Source organism: Aedes albopictus, chromosome 1 (assembly GCF_035046485.1).
Source record: "Aedes albopictus strain Foshan chromosome 1, AalbF5, whole genome shotgun sequence".
Lineage (NCBI taxonomy): Eukaryota > Metazoa > Arthropoda > Insecta > Diptera > Culicidae > Aedes > Aedes albopictus.
In genome coordinates this window covers 255,091,629-255,107,836 of record NC_085136.1, presented here as the reverse complement: position 1 = coordinate 255,107,836, position 16,208 = coordinate 255,091,629, and the positions used below count along the sequence as shown (strand labels likewise).

The following is a 16,208-nucleotide window of genomic DNA, read 5'->3' as shown; positions in this document are numbered from 1 at the left end:
ATTCATGACCACTTGCAAGGCTTTAAATGACGATGTTTATATCAGAAGTTATATGATAGTTTTATGGAATGCCAAAGGTGCAAAGTAAAAAACTATTACATAAAACTAATAAAGAACAACTAGCTTTTTCACATGCTTGTATAAAACCAGGATAAAATATGAATAAATCTTCAAGGCATGCTGATTGTTACTTGGGCTAGAACGCCTCTGAAGCACCCCTGAGACCTCCTGGAACTTTTTGCGGTAATTGAAACCCCCTGAAACCCTCTATAAGCCCCTTGAGACCTCCTGAAATGCCCCTGGGCCCTCTGAAATCTCCGTGACGGCCCTTAGACTCGCTTAAACACCCACGAGACCTCCTGGTACCCCCTGAAACCCTTTAATACCCCCTTGAAATGTCTTTGAGATCTTCTGGTATCCCACTGTAACTCCTTGGGTCCTCCTGAAATGCCGGCATTTGATCTTACAAATAAACGGCCCCTGGTCGTAATTGCCATAAATAGGTAGTTACAGTAATTATTCCATTTTCTTATGCACAATATTAGTTCTGAATAGCTCTTCCTCTTTCAATGCAGGGCATAAAAAGGTGCGTAAATTAAAAGTGCATACTAAAAACCTGCATAAAAAGCGGTTGTATAATTTAGTCGAAGCCCCAAAATTCCCTTCTTCCCACTCTTATTATCCATTTTTTGTTATTCCTAATCTCGAAACAGTCCCGTCCCGAGTATTTTGATTCCCTAAACTAACAAAGTATAAAAGCAGTGAAATTATAAAAAAATATAGTTCACGTAAAAAAATGTACGATTCCTTTTGGATCAATTGAGGCAATGCGGCACCCGAGCCTTCCAATAAACGAAAATTTTCTTACATTACAGGAAACAATCGCATGGAAAACGTTCGCCGGCATCGCACGTGAATCTGATTCGCTCAACTCGCTGGTGCGAATCATCCCACGAACTACGATGGGCTTTGTCCAGGAGGTGGTCAACTCCTTTCGGGTAAGCAACCCCAATATCTACAATGACTTTTCATTCATTTTCTTGTAACTTATTATTACTGTTCTTCCCGATCCGAAGCAACGGGGACCACGTGCCATTGTGCTGACCCGGATGGGAGCGCTCGAGGGTCGCGTCCAGAAGGTTAAGGGAGGCGGCCGAGGAGAGATTTTTGCCTTCAAGGGCATCCGCTACGGACAACCTCCGGTGGGGAAGCTGCGTTTCAAAGCTTCTCTCCCGGCTCAGCCGTGGAAGGGAATCAAGAGCGCCTTGCGGGAGGCATCGGTTTGCCCCCACCGCAGTATGATCCTGGACAACTTCAAGGGAAGCGAAGATTGCCTGTTTCTGAACGTGTACTCACCTGATTTACCCATTGGGGATTTGTAGGTGTTTTTGGAGTAGGTTATGGGGGTAGTTCTCGCTGGAACCAGGCCAGATTGCAATTTACATAATGTCTGTGAATTCTTATTGTTGATGTTTGGGCTTTACGATCCCAAAAATCATTGGCTTACTTTGGGAGCTAGTTTGCAGCGAGAACTACCACGTGTAATTTGTACTAACAGTGACTTACGCTTTTCAGCAATCCGAACTTACCGGTTATGGTGTGGTTACACGGTGGAGCATTCTCGTTCGGTTCAGGAAACTCCTTCCTATATGGGCCAGATTATCTGGTACCGGAAGGAATCGTGCTGGTAACATTCAACTACCGTTTGGGTCCACTTGGATTTTTGAGTGTAGGTAAGGACGCTTCCGGAAACGCCGGTATCAAAGATCAAGTGCTGGCACTGAAGTGGGTACGGGACAACATTGCCGCATTCGGGGGAAATCCCAAGGATGTAACCATCTTTGGACAATCGGCTGGGTCGGTGTCCGTGCACCTGCTGATGATGTCCCCGTTGGCAAAGGGATTGTTCCACAAGGCGATCGCTCAAAGTGGATCGGCCTTAAATCCCTGGGCTATAGCCAGAAATCCCAAAGAGCGAGGTTTCCTCTTGGGGCAAGCGCTTGGCTGCTATACAAACGATACGGATGAGTTACTGAGCTATCTGAGGAAAGCTAGTCCACAAAAGATCGTCAACGCTGCATCTCAGACGATCACGCAAGAAGACGTAAAACGAAGTATAGGGTTGCCGTTCGTTCCATCGATCGAAAATTGGACTGGCGAAGATGCTTCGGATGAGGAACCTTTGATATCCGAGGATCCGATAACAATCATGAAACGCGGGAAGTACAACAACGTACCGTTGATCACCGGATTCAACTCGGATGAGGCAATGCTTTTCATTAGACGTAAGTATACGAACAATTTGAACGACAAAAACTAATCTTGGTTTGGTCACCCAGGACTTCGGAAGGATCCTAATCTACTACAAAGCATCGATGGGGACTTCCAACGGATGATTCCACTCGATTTACATGTGCAGCGAGATACGGAAAAAGGTGAACTGGTGGCGCAAGGCATTCGAGATTTCTATCTGGGAGATCAACGCATAAACAATGCTTCAATTCAGAACATGATGGACGTAAGTTTATCAGAATCCACCGGGTTAGTGCCCTGATCGATCGTTAAAGTCTTTCTTCCTCTCTCTTTGCAGATGATGTCTGATATTATGTTTATACATGGCATTACTGATCTGGCACGGTTGAATGCCGCTGCATCCGGTGGCGACTCGACCTGGCTGTATCGGTTCGCGTACGACGGTTCCCTGGGTATCTATAAGCGGATACTGGGCATCGACTGGCCCGGTGCTTGCCACGGTGACGAGCTGGGCTACATGTTCCACTTTGGTGTGCTGAACATTCGGCTCGACAATTCTTCGACCGAGCTGCAAACCATGAGCAAGATGACCCGGTTATGGACCAACTTCGCCAAGTATGGGTGAGTACACTCTTTTTTATTGGTGCTTCATAGTGGCTTCTCGCGTCAATTGAGGCAAATTCACGTTTTATTACATTGGTCTATTCGAAGCGTCCAAGAAAATGAACCTTTTCGCATATATAAGGGCGTTTCGTGTAAGAGCAACTATCGCTTACAGGAAGCTTTTCATGCTTGTTTGTTGGAATACGACAACAATGGAGAATTAACTACATTGGTTAGGTTTGTTAAATAGATGGAACCCTTGTATACCAAGAGCACAGACAAATAGACGTGCCGCTTGAAACTACCCAGGTAACCAATAAGCATTTAAATAAGCTGTATTTCAGCTTTAAAACTGCATAACATCTGCTTGCTGCCGTATCATAGCAGTTCGACTGCTAAATTGCCCTATATTAGCAGTTTAAATGCCGCCTAAAATTTGACAGCTGTTGCGTAGCATTTCAAATGCACGATATGTTTTGGTGAACAAGCAGAACGGATGATGGTTTATTGCCATAAAACTGCCAAGAGAAATGAGTGATGCTAAAACTGCGCACACATTTCAACTTTTCAATTAATGTGTCACAGCTGTAGGACTGTAGGAGCCATTATCATTCAGATTGGTAGTAGCAAAGCTAATTAATAGAAGAACAGATGTTTTCCAACTAAAGCCTATGGTAGGTTTCTTATGCCATCGTGACTTATGTGGTTGATAAATATCGGCACTTGTCCGAGCCGTTGTCCGGGTCACAACGAATTAACTGCCGGTGTGGTACTCAAGCCTTAAATAGATCAAAAATCAACACACATTAGCTTATACTGTAGCACGGTTCGGCAGCATAATCAACCAGAGGATCGAGGGATCGGAATCCCAATTTCAGAGGAATCAGCAAAAAAACAACAGTCTCAAAAGTTGCACAGGAGAGTGAGAGAAAAATGTACAGAGTAAGGGAAGAACATGAAGCGGTTGAAATGAGCAGGGCAAAATATTTTTGATTTTATTTTTGACAATTTGAGGGATAGGAATGATAAGAATTTAATCAGCCGTATATTGGGCCAAACCTTGCATTTAATTAGCACTTGTGGCGCATATACGGCAGATTGGCATTTAATGACCTGCAGTAAAGGCGCATATAGTGCTGAATAAATGCAATTTTAGTCGGTTCACGACTAAAATCATCATCACGAAAACACAATCGCTCAATGCTATTCATACTGTATTTCCACAGACAAACAGACGTAACACTCTGATAATTCCCATCGTACACCGATTTATCGGTCTTTTTTAAAATATGATAGTTGGCCAACTGCCCACCCGTGGCGCTCGCATCGTTTTTATTCGAGTTTGACGTTTGCTCACTACCGCCACCTAGTTGATGGTCGGCCAAACTTAGTCCTTTTAGCATTGGGCGAATATGTTTCCGTGACTATGATTTGAATCGAAAAATGTTCGAAGTGTTACGTCTGTTTGTCTGTGGTATTTCGTAAACGTAAAAAAGAGCAAAAACAATGCAAGCGCCAGAATATATGAACTAACCGTTAAAAAAAAGAAACGATGGGAAGTAAAATTTAATAGAGCAACCAGCCAAGAGCTGAAAGTCTCTTTAATAAAGACAAATCAATCAATCAAATCAATTTAATAGAGCGATAAAACTGTACGTCTACGTCAGGAGACTGAAAAGTGACAAAAATTGCGGGTTTTAGCCAGTTTTACCCAATATTTCGCACAATATTTCAACATTCACAAAATCACAACATTCCCATTGTAACATGTCAAGTACATCTCATTTAGGTAAGACAGATGTCATAAGCTGTTTTTGTGTGTTTATTGTATACATTTTTGACATCCGATGAACGATGACGCTTGACGAAACTTCGTTAAGTTGCACTTACATTGTGCTTGCTTACCTTTACACTGTCAACTGTCACCTCCATCACGATAAGTATTGTCTATCCGGTTGGAATCAAACCGACATTTAATCAAAAATTGCTATTTTCTTGGTCCACAAGTGTCGCAACTGTTTCGCATCTAGTGCGCTGTGTTGCTGACAACAACGGGAAGGATGCGCACTACTTTTGACATGATTAAAAAACGTCGCGAGTTGGGTCGCGTCGCGACTTGATTGTGCGAAGTCCGGTTTGGTGGCGGCCCGACAATAAGCTCCAATATTCAGTACCGGGATTGTCCGGGACAAATGTTAATTTAAGTAATTTTTTTGTATATGATTCAAAATAGGGAAGTGAGACCATCTCGGCAGGGCTTCAATTTTGGGCACTTTTTCTCTATAACTTTATCAACTTTGAACCCATCGACCTAATTTGTTGCACGCGGCGAGATACGAATAGTACCGTGATTACGGGTGAAATTGAATACTTTTCGCAGTTTTTGGAGTTTAGTGCTTGAATAGTTGTCGATATGATCAAATTCAATATGCTTTAGAACAAGTACGACATTGGTTTTCATTTAAAAACGAGGTTGAAACTTTTACTACAAATCGTTTAATTTTACAAATACCATTTGAAATAAATATTCACTAATTCAACTATCGGGGTACAACTGATCAGTCAGTGAAGTGTCCGAGCTAAACATATTTTTTCTTGAATTAACCACCGCAGAATGTGATAAGCAACGCAAAACTATCACAATATTTCTAAATTTTTAATTATTTAGGGAGGTAATAGGCACTGCTCAAAGATGACCTACCTCAGAACGGGTGGTTCGACGAGGAGTGCCGGAGGGCAACGGATGGGAAGAATGTTGGCAGAAGCCGGATGCTGAAGTAGGGGATCCGGCGAGCAGTGAACGTTATAGAGTAGCAAGAACTATCGAAAAACGAATCCATTGCAAATAGAATAGAGATCATGAGGAAAATGTGATTTCTCAGGCGCAGGAGAGTAAGGAATAATATGCGGAGGTTTTAAGAATGGTGTGCAGAGAAAAACAGCTTCTTCTCCCATTATGTGTGAAGACCGTGATGGAAACTTGCTGACAAACAAAACAATGGTGGCTTCCAAGAGGAGAAAGCACTTCGAGGTATTTTTGAACGGTGGGAATGGAAAAGCGACAGACAGAATTCGTATTGACGACGACGGACAGGCTGTGGAACCTCCAACGAAAAACGAGGTCTCATTTACCCTCTATTCAAGAAAGGGCATCGACTGGGGTACGCGAATTACAGAAGAATAACACTTCTCAGTTCATCGTACTAAATTTTGTCCAGAATTATGTTTAACGTGCTGAGGGCGATTAAGGAGTCCTTCGTCGACAAATATCAGGTGGGTTTCAGCGAGGGCCTATCAACGACGGATCAGATATTCACCCTGCAACATATTCTTGATAAAATTCGGGAGTGCAACTTGCAGAGCCATCATCTGTTTATTAATTTCAAAGCTCAGAGTGGCTGGAAGCGATTGGCTCAGTCCTGAGACCAGTTGATACGATCGATCCATTCGGCGTAGACTCTCCGCTACGAGTTGTAACCCATCAAGTACCATCAAGTAAATGTATGGGGAAGATGTCCGGACTCTGTTCAAAATAAGTTACCAGAATATCCAAGATGGCGAGTTTAAATTTAGAATGGCATCATTTTATGTAATTTCAGGCTCTGAAACCAAGCAATATGGTCATATTTTTAGCCTAACTTTACCAAACGCCGTACCAACTTCAAAATCCTTGAACGGAGAAAATCAATGTTCTTTATATTCCCACAGCAACTTATACATTGAGCAATTCAAAAATGTAAAAAAAAATTGTATTTTTTTACAAATCAAGCCCAATAGTGAGCGTTACAAGTAGTCAGGGCCGGATTTAACTGGGGAAATGGCCCCGAACCCCCACGTTTTATTGGCCCCACAATATCTCACTTCACAAATAAAAATATTCCCTTCTGCTTGGGTAGTTTGCATTAAGCTACAATAGGTTTAGACACTCATTGAATATCGAACATTCTCCAAAACTTGTTAATTTTTTTCAATTGCACATGTCAGCCTTATGCGATTGCATTAAACATTTTTCCGAAAATCCTAGAGAAAATCTTAGACTTCGACTCCACGCTAACGCCGCTCAGCACTAAAGGGCATAATTTCCAGACTACACCAAAAATGTGTAACCCTTGCACATTCACAGAATTAGCGCCTGTGTCCGCAAAATCGTTAAATTCGTAAAAATTTTTGTACAGCGATCTAGCTAGGTTTACTAGTGACCTTGGAAAACAAAAAAAAAATATCGACATTTCGCATCTAGACGAGTGTACGAGCTGTTTTTGAGAATGTGTAATTGTAACACATTTTAGTGTGGTCTGGAAATTATGCACTTATGAGTAGGGCTTACACATTTTAGTGCTGAGCGGTTTTACTGTGTTCGATCTTCAGTTCTCTGTGGAATGAAGCGTTAAAAAGTTCCTGCTGAATATTCGTGCTTACCTTACGAAGATGTTCCGAAGTATTTTGCACGAAACTCTTCAAAGAGTTGCGGAACATGCCAGTTTATTTGAATTTTCCACAAAGTTCTCAGTAAAATGGCAAGAATTCCTGGAATTTAGAAGTTTTGGGATCCTAGCATGTCATTTTACTTGGCAAACTTATGACCTATTAAATCTAACCCCGAACTGTTGAAATAGTTTTTAGATTCCTCGAAACAAATTTAGGGCAGATGGCCACACCCTTACTTTTGTAAGAAATTCTGTCTCATGGCGACGCTAACAACAGTCCACACCGTGTCGGGATTACCGCATCCTTACTTTTGTAAGAAATTCTGTCTCATGGCGACAGTAACAACAGTCCACAGCGTGTCTGGATGACCGCACTCATACTTTTGTAAGAAACTGTCGTCTCGTCACTACTTCGCGAACGTCAAAGTGTAAACACAAGTTACTTCCTGGGGGCACCCGCTTGTCCACAAGAATCCCAAGCTCCACAGTTCTATGTGGCTTTCATGGGCGTTCTGTGGAATTTCAGAGTTCCAAGGGATTTCAAGGGGGTTTCATTAACGTTTATTTATTTATTTATTTATTTATTTATTTATTTATTCAATTCTTGTAACTTAAGGCTCTGCCTTTTTCAATGTTACATTTTGGGTATAATAGATAATTCTTGAAAAATTCTTAATAACTACCGTTCTCTTTTACTGATATCAACAAAAAAAAAATACTATTGTAAATATGATCTAAGCTCATCTCGAAAGTGTGTGGTTGCCTCAATTGATTTTATACTATTTGGAAGACTATTAAAGCTCACAACACCTCTTACAAAGAATGACTGGCTATAATACGAAGAACTATGGTTAGGAATCCGGAAATTTCGCGTACGTGTACCTCTAAATGATGTCAGTTTAGAAAATAGGAAATCCGGAGTTTTTGTTTTAATGATTTTGAAAAGAGTCATACAGGATCTGAACTTGTAAAACTTGATAAAAGGACAACCTAAGAGGGAAGCCTGTAGATGAGAAACGTGGGAAAATCGGGAGAGATTGTAAACATATCTGAGGCAAGCATTCAGAGCTACCCGTAATCTATCTAGAGAACCAATTGTTGCATTCGTGTAAATAAAGTCTCCATACGTAAAATGAGGCATCAATAAGGTCTTGAAAAGGCGCTTCTTGGATTCTATACCCAAGTGCCTCGTTGTAATGTTCAACCGTTTAAGAGAATAGTAAATCTTCGAACATTGAGAGTTAATATGTCCATCCCATTCTAGATTACTTTTGAAGACGACTCCCAAATTCACCATACGATCTACAAATTGAACCTGAACTCCATCAAATACCAAAGCAGGAATATTTGGAGGATATCTGAGTCTACTTAAAAGCATTGCTTTCGTTTTTTGTGGATTTACTGGGAGTGAATTTTTCCGAGACCACTGCGTGATTTTGTTCAAATCGTGGTTTATTTTGTTGGCCATAATGCGAATATCAATTTCTCCGTTTGAACAAAAATAAACTTGTACGTCATCCGCGAATAGATGAACCGAGCAGAAATCAAGGACAGCGGGGAGATCATTAATGAAAAGCGAAAAAAGAAGCGGGCCAAGAACAGATCCTTGGGAAACGCCAGACCTGATAGGCTGAAACGAGGACATTATACCGTCGGCAAAAACCGCCTGAGATCTATTATACAGATAATTTTTAATAAGGTTTGCAGCTGAACTACTGAATCGAAAGATCGAGCTAAGTTTATTAACAAGTTTCCTGTGGACAACACTATCGAAGGCTTTAGCAAAGTCAATCAAAAGTAAAAGCGCAACTCCATTTCCATCCACAGAAAGTGCATAATCAGTACTATGACGCTTTCTGAACCCTGATTGGAAAGGGTTATCCTGTCAATGAATTCGGATATCTGATCTCTTATCAAACTTTCAAAAACTTTAGATGTAGAACTGAGCAAACTTATAGGCCTTAGATTCGTAATAGCATCACTACCAAGCTTCTTTGGCAACGGAACGATTTTAGCACATTTTTAATCAGCAGGAAATTTTTCTGTGCTGATAATTCTGTTGGAAAGGTGTTCATAAAATGGAATAGCATATGGTATGATAATTTTGAGAAATCTTAATGGAATATTGTCTAAGCCAATGGCATTAGATTTAATTGAAAAAATTGCATTGATTATTTCGTAACCATGTACTGCTCTGAATTCGAAACCAGGTGAAACCCCACGAACGCACAGTCCATCATCTTCATCAAGCGAAAAATTTGAACAGAAATAATTGTTAATAGCTTCCGGTGAATGCACACTAATCTCTGACACTGCTTGTTTATCAGACACACCCAAACTTCTTACGTTGTTCCATAGCTGCTTCGACGGTAGATTAAGATCTTGTACCGACTTTTCGAACCCTCTAAGCAGAATACCCTCTATGAATGAGTGTAATCAGTTTTGTACCTTTTAATTCCGCCCTATGTTGCTTATCCTTTGACAGATACGCGTATTTCGACTACCACTTGTAATCTTCCTCAGTGTCAGTTATCCACTGAAGAAGTCATCGCATTCACCCCGCTTTTATATTAAAATCCTTCCGCTACTATTGTTACCTAAAAACTACCTTCACCTTTTTTTACCTCTACAAAAGTACCTAGTATGTAGCTTATTTTGGTACCTATGTATTCCTATCACGTGCACTGCGCTTAGGTATGAATTTAAATAAACGTGACTGACCGTTTCCCTGATCCTTGTTAAGAAGTAATGCCGCCCTTTCTTTGTGGATTTCTAAACTTTCCGCTACGTCAAGTTTCCAAGATGAAGATACATTTCGCAGGATACTAATGTTATCCTTTGTCAACAGGTGTTCATCTTGGAAAACATGTTCTGCCACTTTCGATTTAAATTCATACGCTAAACCCTTTTCTAACTCTTTACCCGCTTTCTTAACCTCTGCAATATGTTCTTTGAATCGAATTTCAAGCGTTCTTTTCGTTTGTCCTATGTAGATTTTATTGCAATGTGGACATGTTATCTTGTAAACTCCCGCTTTGTTTAAATCACTTACTTTATCTTTTGTTGATCCTAATAATGACTTAAGTTGACAGTTCCTGCTACTGAAAACTAAATCTATACCCAAGTTTCTGAATTTTGATTTTAATGGTTTCGTAATATTATCATCAAAGTTTACCGCAACCCTTTTTAACTCATCTTGTTCAGTAGCAAGAGTTGTCATGCTTTTTCTAAATAAATCCCTCTTTTTCTTATCGATAATAGCCTTAACTGTACTATCGTTATATCCATTGAGCCTAGCCGTTTCAAAAATATAGTCCATTTCCTTTTGTTTGCCTATATCACTTAAAGGAAGAGTATGCATCCTGTGAATCATATGATGGAAAGCTGCCATTTTGTGCTGATAAGAATGATTAGAAGTTCTGGGAATAATCCTCATTGTATTCGTTGGTTTCCTATAAATTTCGAATACAAAGTTGGACGATTCCCTGACAATTAGAAGATCCAAGAACGACAATTTACTATCCTTCTCTTCTTCATGGGTAAATTTAATATCTTTATGAATGCCATTGATTGCGACGTTCATTAAACTGAAGAAGTCGATCGCAGGATTAAAAAAGGACATAGCATTCCTTAGTGAATGCCGAAAACTTAGTCTTACTCCAGTAAGTCATAAGATTAAGGTTAGAGGACAGGTTCCACAAGGTATTATAAAGAAGATGGAATCTGAGTTTATTAAATCTAGTATCAAGAAGCTTTACTCAAAATTGGATTTGCTGACGTTACAATGTTATAATTTACATTTAAAGTTGGCAAAAGAATATACTTGGGAATTTCCTCTTTTTCTTACCAAGGTTAAAGAAGCAGAGGAATGTGAGGCACGTAGAAAGAAGGATATCCATATGAAAAAGATCCAAAATTTGAAAAATAAGAGTAACACACAAAATATAGTAGTTAAAGCATCTCCGAAGGTACACTCCATTGAAGGTTTTGTGGTTAATCGTTCGACGCAGCAGTTCTCAGAAGAACAATTGACGCTTCTCAACAAGGGTTTAGCATATGCGGTTACTACTAAACCAGATGTGGAGCAGGCCATCATTGATGTTGAGACTGCCATCACACATACCCGCACAGTTACAAGAAACGGCAAGAAATATTACAGAAGAGGTACTAGAGGTTAACCGAGGTCAACTAAAGAGAGGAAACAGCAAGGAGGTAAAGATTTTGAGAGAGCTTAAAGAAAAAGAGGTATATTATGTAAAAGCGGATAAGGGGAATGCAGTAGTTATTTTGGACAAAGAGGATTATGATAACAAAATGAACGAAAAAATAACTACTGGTCCCTATAGACAGTTGAGGGTCGATCCCTTCCCTGGAATGGTGAGACATGTAGATAAAACGATTAAGGAATGTAAGGCAATCATTGGGGATAACACTAGTCGTATCAAAGTATCAAATCCAGTTCTGCCAAGAATCAAAGGTCTACCAAAAATACATAAACCGGGCAACGAAATGAGAGAGATTATTTCAGCGGAAGGGTCCCCTACCCATAAACTTGCAAAATGGCTGGTGAAAGAATTCCAATCCATGCCAAAAGCTTTTGAGAGTCGTTCGGTGAATAATACTCAGGAGTTTGCAAGTCAACTGCAAGCCTCTGGTGATATTCAAGACGATGAAATCATGGTTTCGTTTGACGTCACTGCTTTATTCCCAAGTGTGCCGGTAAAAGAAGCTATAAATCTTTTGGAGGATTGGCTTCTTAGCCAGTATGAGGAAACTATTTCAGTTTCCGAGGGAATTTTTACAAACAAACAAAAGGAGCACCAATGGGTAATCCATTGTTTCCTTTTCTGAGCGAATTATTCATGGCAAATCTTGAGAGTATTTTGAAAAAGAAAGATTTGTTACCTAAGCGTTGGTGGAGGTACGTTGATGATGTTTTTAGCGTCATCAAGAAAGAGAGTTTGCCAGAGATACTTGGAGCAATCAATGGCATTCATAAAGATATTAAATTTACCCATGAAGAAGAGAAGGATAGTAAATTGTCGTTCTTGGATCTTCTAATTGTCAGGGAATCGTCCAACTTTGTATTCGAAATTTATAGGAAACCAACGAATACAATGAGGATTATTCCCAGAACTTCTAATCATTCTTATCAGCACAAAATGGCAGCTTTCCATCATATGATTCACAGGATGCATACTCTTCCTTTAAGTGATATAGGCAAACAAAAGGAAATGGACTATATTTTTGAAACGGCTAGGCTCAATGGATATAACGATAGTACAGTTAAGGCTATTATCGATAAGAAAAAGAGGGATTTATTTAGAAAAAGCATGACAACTCTTGCTACTGAACAAGATGAGTTAAAAAGGGTTGCGGTAAACTTTGATGATAATATTACGAAACCATTAAAATCAAAATTCAGAAACTTGGGTATAGATTTAGTTTTCAGTAGCAGGAACTGTCAACTTAAGTCATTATTAGGATCAACAAAAGATAAAGTAAGTGATTTAAACAAAGCGGGAGTTTACAAGATAACATGTCCACATTGCAATAAAATCTACATAGGACAAACGAAAAGAACGCTTGAAATTCGATTCAAAGAACATATTGCAGAGGTTAAGAAAGCGGGTAAAGAGTTAGAAAAGGGTTTAGCGTATGAATTTAAATCGAAAGTGGCAGAACATGTTTTCCAAGATGAACACCTGTTGACAAAGGATAACATTAGTATCCTGCGAAATGTATCTTCATCTTGGAAACTTGACGTAGCGGAAAGTTTAGAAATCCACAAAGAAAGGGCGGCATTACTTCTTAACAAGGATCAGGGAAACGGTCAGTCACGTTTATTTAAATTCATACCTAAGCGCAGTGCACGTGATAGGAATACATAGGTACCAAAATAAGCTACATACTAGGTACTTTTGTAGAGGTAAAAAAAGGTGAAGGTAGTTTTTAGGTAACAATAGTAGCGGAAGGATTTTAATATAAAAGCGGGGTGAATGCGATGACTTCTTCAGTGGATAACTGACACTGAGGAAGATTACAAGTGGTAGTCGAAATACGCGTATCTGTCAAAGGATAAGCAACATAGGGCGGAATTAAAAGGTACAAAACTGATTACACTCATTCATAGGTAGATTAAGGTTGATTTTATTCCTATCATATTCACATTTAGCTTTCGATACTAGAAAATTGACACGATTCCTCAAGCGATGGTATTGAGCTTTGTGCTGACTACATTTAGTTCGCTTCCAATTTCGATAACCTAGTTCTCTTTATGTCATGGCCTTTTCAATATGTCCACCAAATCATTGATTTTTCCTAGATTTCCTAAACTTTAACGGGAAGAACCGGTCGTGAAGATCAACTAATCGGGAATTAGGTACCTACATGTAGTAAAACATCGGGATCATTAATTTGTAAAAAATCGTCCCAGTCGGGTGATAGAAAATGAGTTCGAAGCATGTCGCTGACAAAGTTGTAGTAGCCGGGGCCCGTGGCGTAGTTGGTCACACGTTCGCTTCATATGCGGATGGTCATGGGTTTGATTCCCAGCCCCGGCACTTGCAATTTTTCGTCAGTTGCTTTTCCCCCGAGAGCAACTGACACTGACCCTCTTCTGAGCCCCATGGCTCAAACGAACCCGGATACCTGAACATCGCCGAACTGCTACTCATAATGGACCCTCAATCGGACTGGAAAAGAGCAACGGCCATCCATCATCATCGTTGTGCTCAACATTCTACTTGGTATAAAGTAGAAAAAGTGAAAGCAGCAGAAAGGCAACCAGTTCGATAAAGTTGAATAGAATCTAGGCGTTGTACAAAATGTAAGTGCAGCTGTCAATTGAAATTGCTCACGTAGTGCCCCAGTGGACAATAGAGCTGTAAATTAGGTTAAGTGATTAAGAATAAAAAAAAAGTTGTAGTAGTCTCTGAACCAGTAACCATCCTCATGATATTCTCGGTCAAAATCCAGTGACGCAAAAACAAGGTCATGATTCGAAATTCCTGGCATGGATACTTGATTGAAACGCAATACTAGAGTAGGAGAGTTTGAAATCAGGAGGTCTAATAATGAACAACCATTGTTAAAAAAGAACGTTGGCTCCGAATTCACGACTGCAAATGACATATTGCACAAGACATCATTAAATGCCATTGCTCTACGTGTCGGTTTCCGAGGATCAGTGTTGAAATCTCCAATGAAAAAACACGAAGTATAGTTCAGCGAGTAGTCTGTAATGTGTTTTGCCAGAATATCGGCACAATTTGTCTCTGGTGGATTATAATAAACGGCTAGCAAAAGACGGTGACTACCTACACCAATTTCCAATACCAAATATTCAACCAGCGGCATCGATTCAGGACTATCAATTATCGTGAGCTTACTCAGTACACGATAGAAAAGATCACGTCTGATGTATACTCCAATACCACCACCGCGTCTGTTACGGTCGATTCTGACTAGTCTGAACCCATTTATACATATCATTTGATCGCTAACAGAGTTATCCAACCACGTCTCGGTCATGCAGATTACATCAACGCTACTACCTTCAAAAGTCTTTCGTAACTCCATTATCCATTTTCAAAATGTTCGACCACCACTTCGGAGATGAGAGATATATTGTTGATGACTAAGACAGTAAAAGAGAGCATACAACTTAAACTAATCATAATATCGATTACATTAAATGCTTCCTGCCAAATCTACACAAAAGAACCAGCATAAAAAAGAAAAACCTCATACCGTTCTAATAATTAGAAAATTCCGATATGTCAATTGCTGAAGACTGTGTATTGCTACTAGATCCCTAGACTCATCAAATCTTACAAAAACGACTCCATTACGCGTGGTAACACTCTGCAGATGGCCTAGCTTCTTTTGCTTAATAGCTTCAGCTCGAACGATTCTTGTCTGGTTTGTCAAATTTTCATTGATGTAGATTCGATTGTCGCTGTCAAATCCCACGTTACGTAGACACAGAGAACGCCTGTTGAGATACCTGCGATAAAATTCATTACGGGCAAGTCGATGAGTAAACTCACACAATATCGGGACGATCGCACCGCGAGCAATAGGTTGTCGGGCCAAACGCTTCAATTCTACGAGTGGTAAGTTGGTCTCAGAATAATCGAGACAGAGAGAGATATTGTGGAAAATATTGGACAAGTTCTCGTTACTCTGAAAAGGGACTCCCGAGATAATAAGCTCATCGCGCTTCTCCGAACGATCCACAGTCTCAACAGTGCGCTCCAAGTCGTGTCGTACGCTACCTACAGCTTCCTCGAGTTTATTAATGCTGATACTACACTCCTCTCTGACGCTACTCAACTGACTCTCGACTTCAGCAATACGCTCCACCAGCTCAGTTTTGCTACTGTCAATCTTCTCATTGGTCTTCTCAAACATCCCTTGCATTCCTGGAGTTTTCAAGGGATTTGAGGAACGTTCTAATTTTTTCTAAGGGTCTCAGGGCTTGTCAAGGGGTTTCAGAGGCTCCATGCTGTTTCAAAGGCGTTCCAGGGGATCTCAAGGAGTTTCATGGGGCGTTCCAGGTGTGTTCCCGGGGCTTTCATTTGGTTTCAAGGGCGTTCCAGGGGATTTATCCCTTGTATCATCTGAAACGCTGGTGTGCCTTAAGGACAAACGTCTTAAAGTCCCAGTTCTACAGTGCACCAAAACTTCAGACGCACAAATCTCAAGAAGCAAGCTTCAAACAACAATGCATATTATTATTCTGTTCTTGCTCACTTGTAATAAGCTTAAAATAAGAAGCTCAGGTGCGCTGCTTTTGTTTACGAAGAGATTTGTGCCCTCAAAATCGTGAGTAAGTGCCAAAGTCGGTCATTGTGGTGGCCATATTGGGATTCTAACAAGTCTGTCCTTAAAACCCCTCTGAAAACCCCCTGAAACTTCTTT

General features: G+C 40.2%; 1 protein-coding gene across 1 annotated transcript in view; it reads left to right on the top strand.

Annotated features, from left to right (window-relative positions):
* LOC109417756 (juvenile hormone esterase) overlaps positions 1-16,208 on the top strand; it is a 118,770-nt gene that overhangs the window by 75,403 nt on the left and 27,159 nt on the right. Inside the window, exons 3-7 of the mRNA XM_029860201.2 lie at positions 876-998; positions 1,077-1,378; positions 1,576-2,285; positions 2,340-2,518; positions 2,591-2,874. Of these exons, the coding sequence (XP_029716061.1) occupies positions 876-998; positions 1,077-1,378; positions 1,576-2,285; positions 2,340-2,518; positions 2,591-2,874 (1,598 nt within the window). The remainder of the gene's footprint in view (positions 1-875; positions 999-1,076; positions 1,379-1,575; positions 2,286-2,339; positions 2,519-2,590; positions 2,875-16,208) is intronic.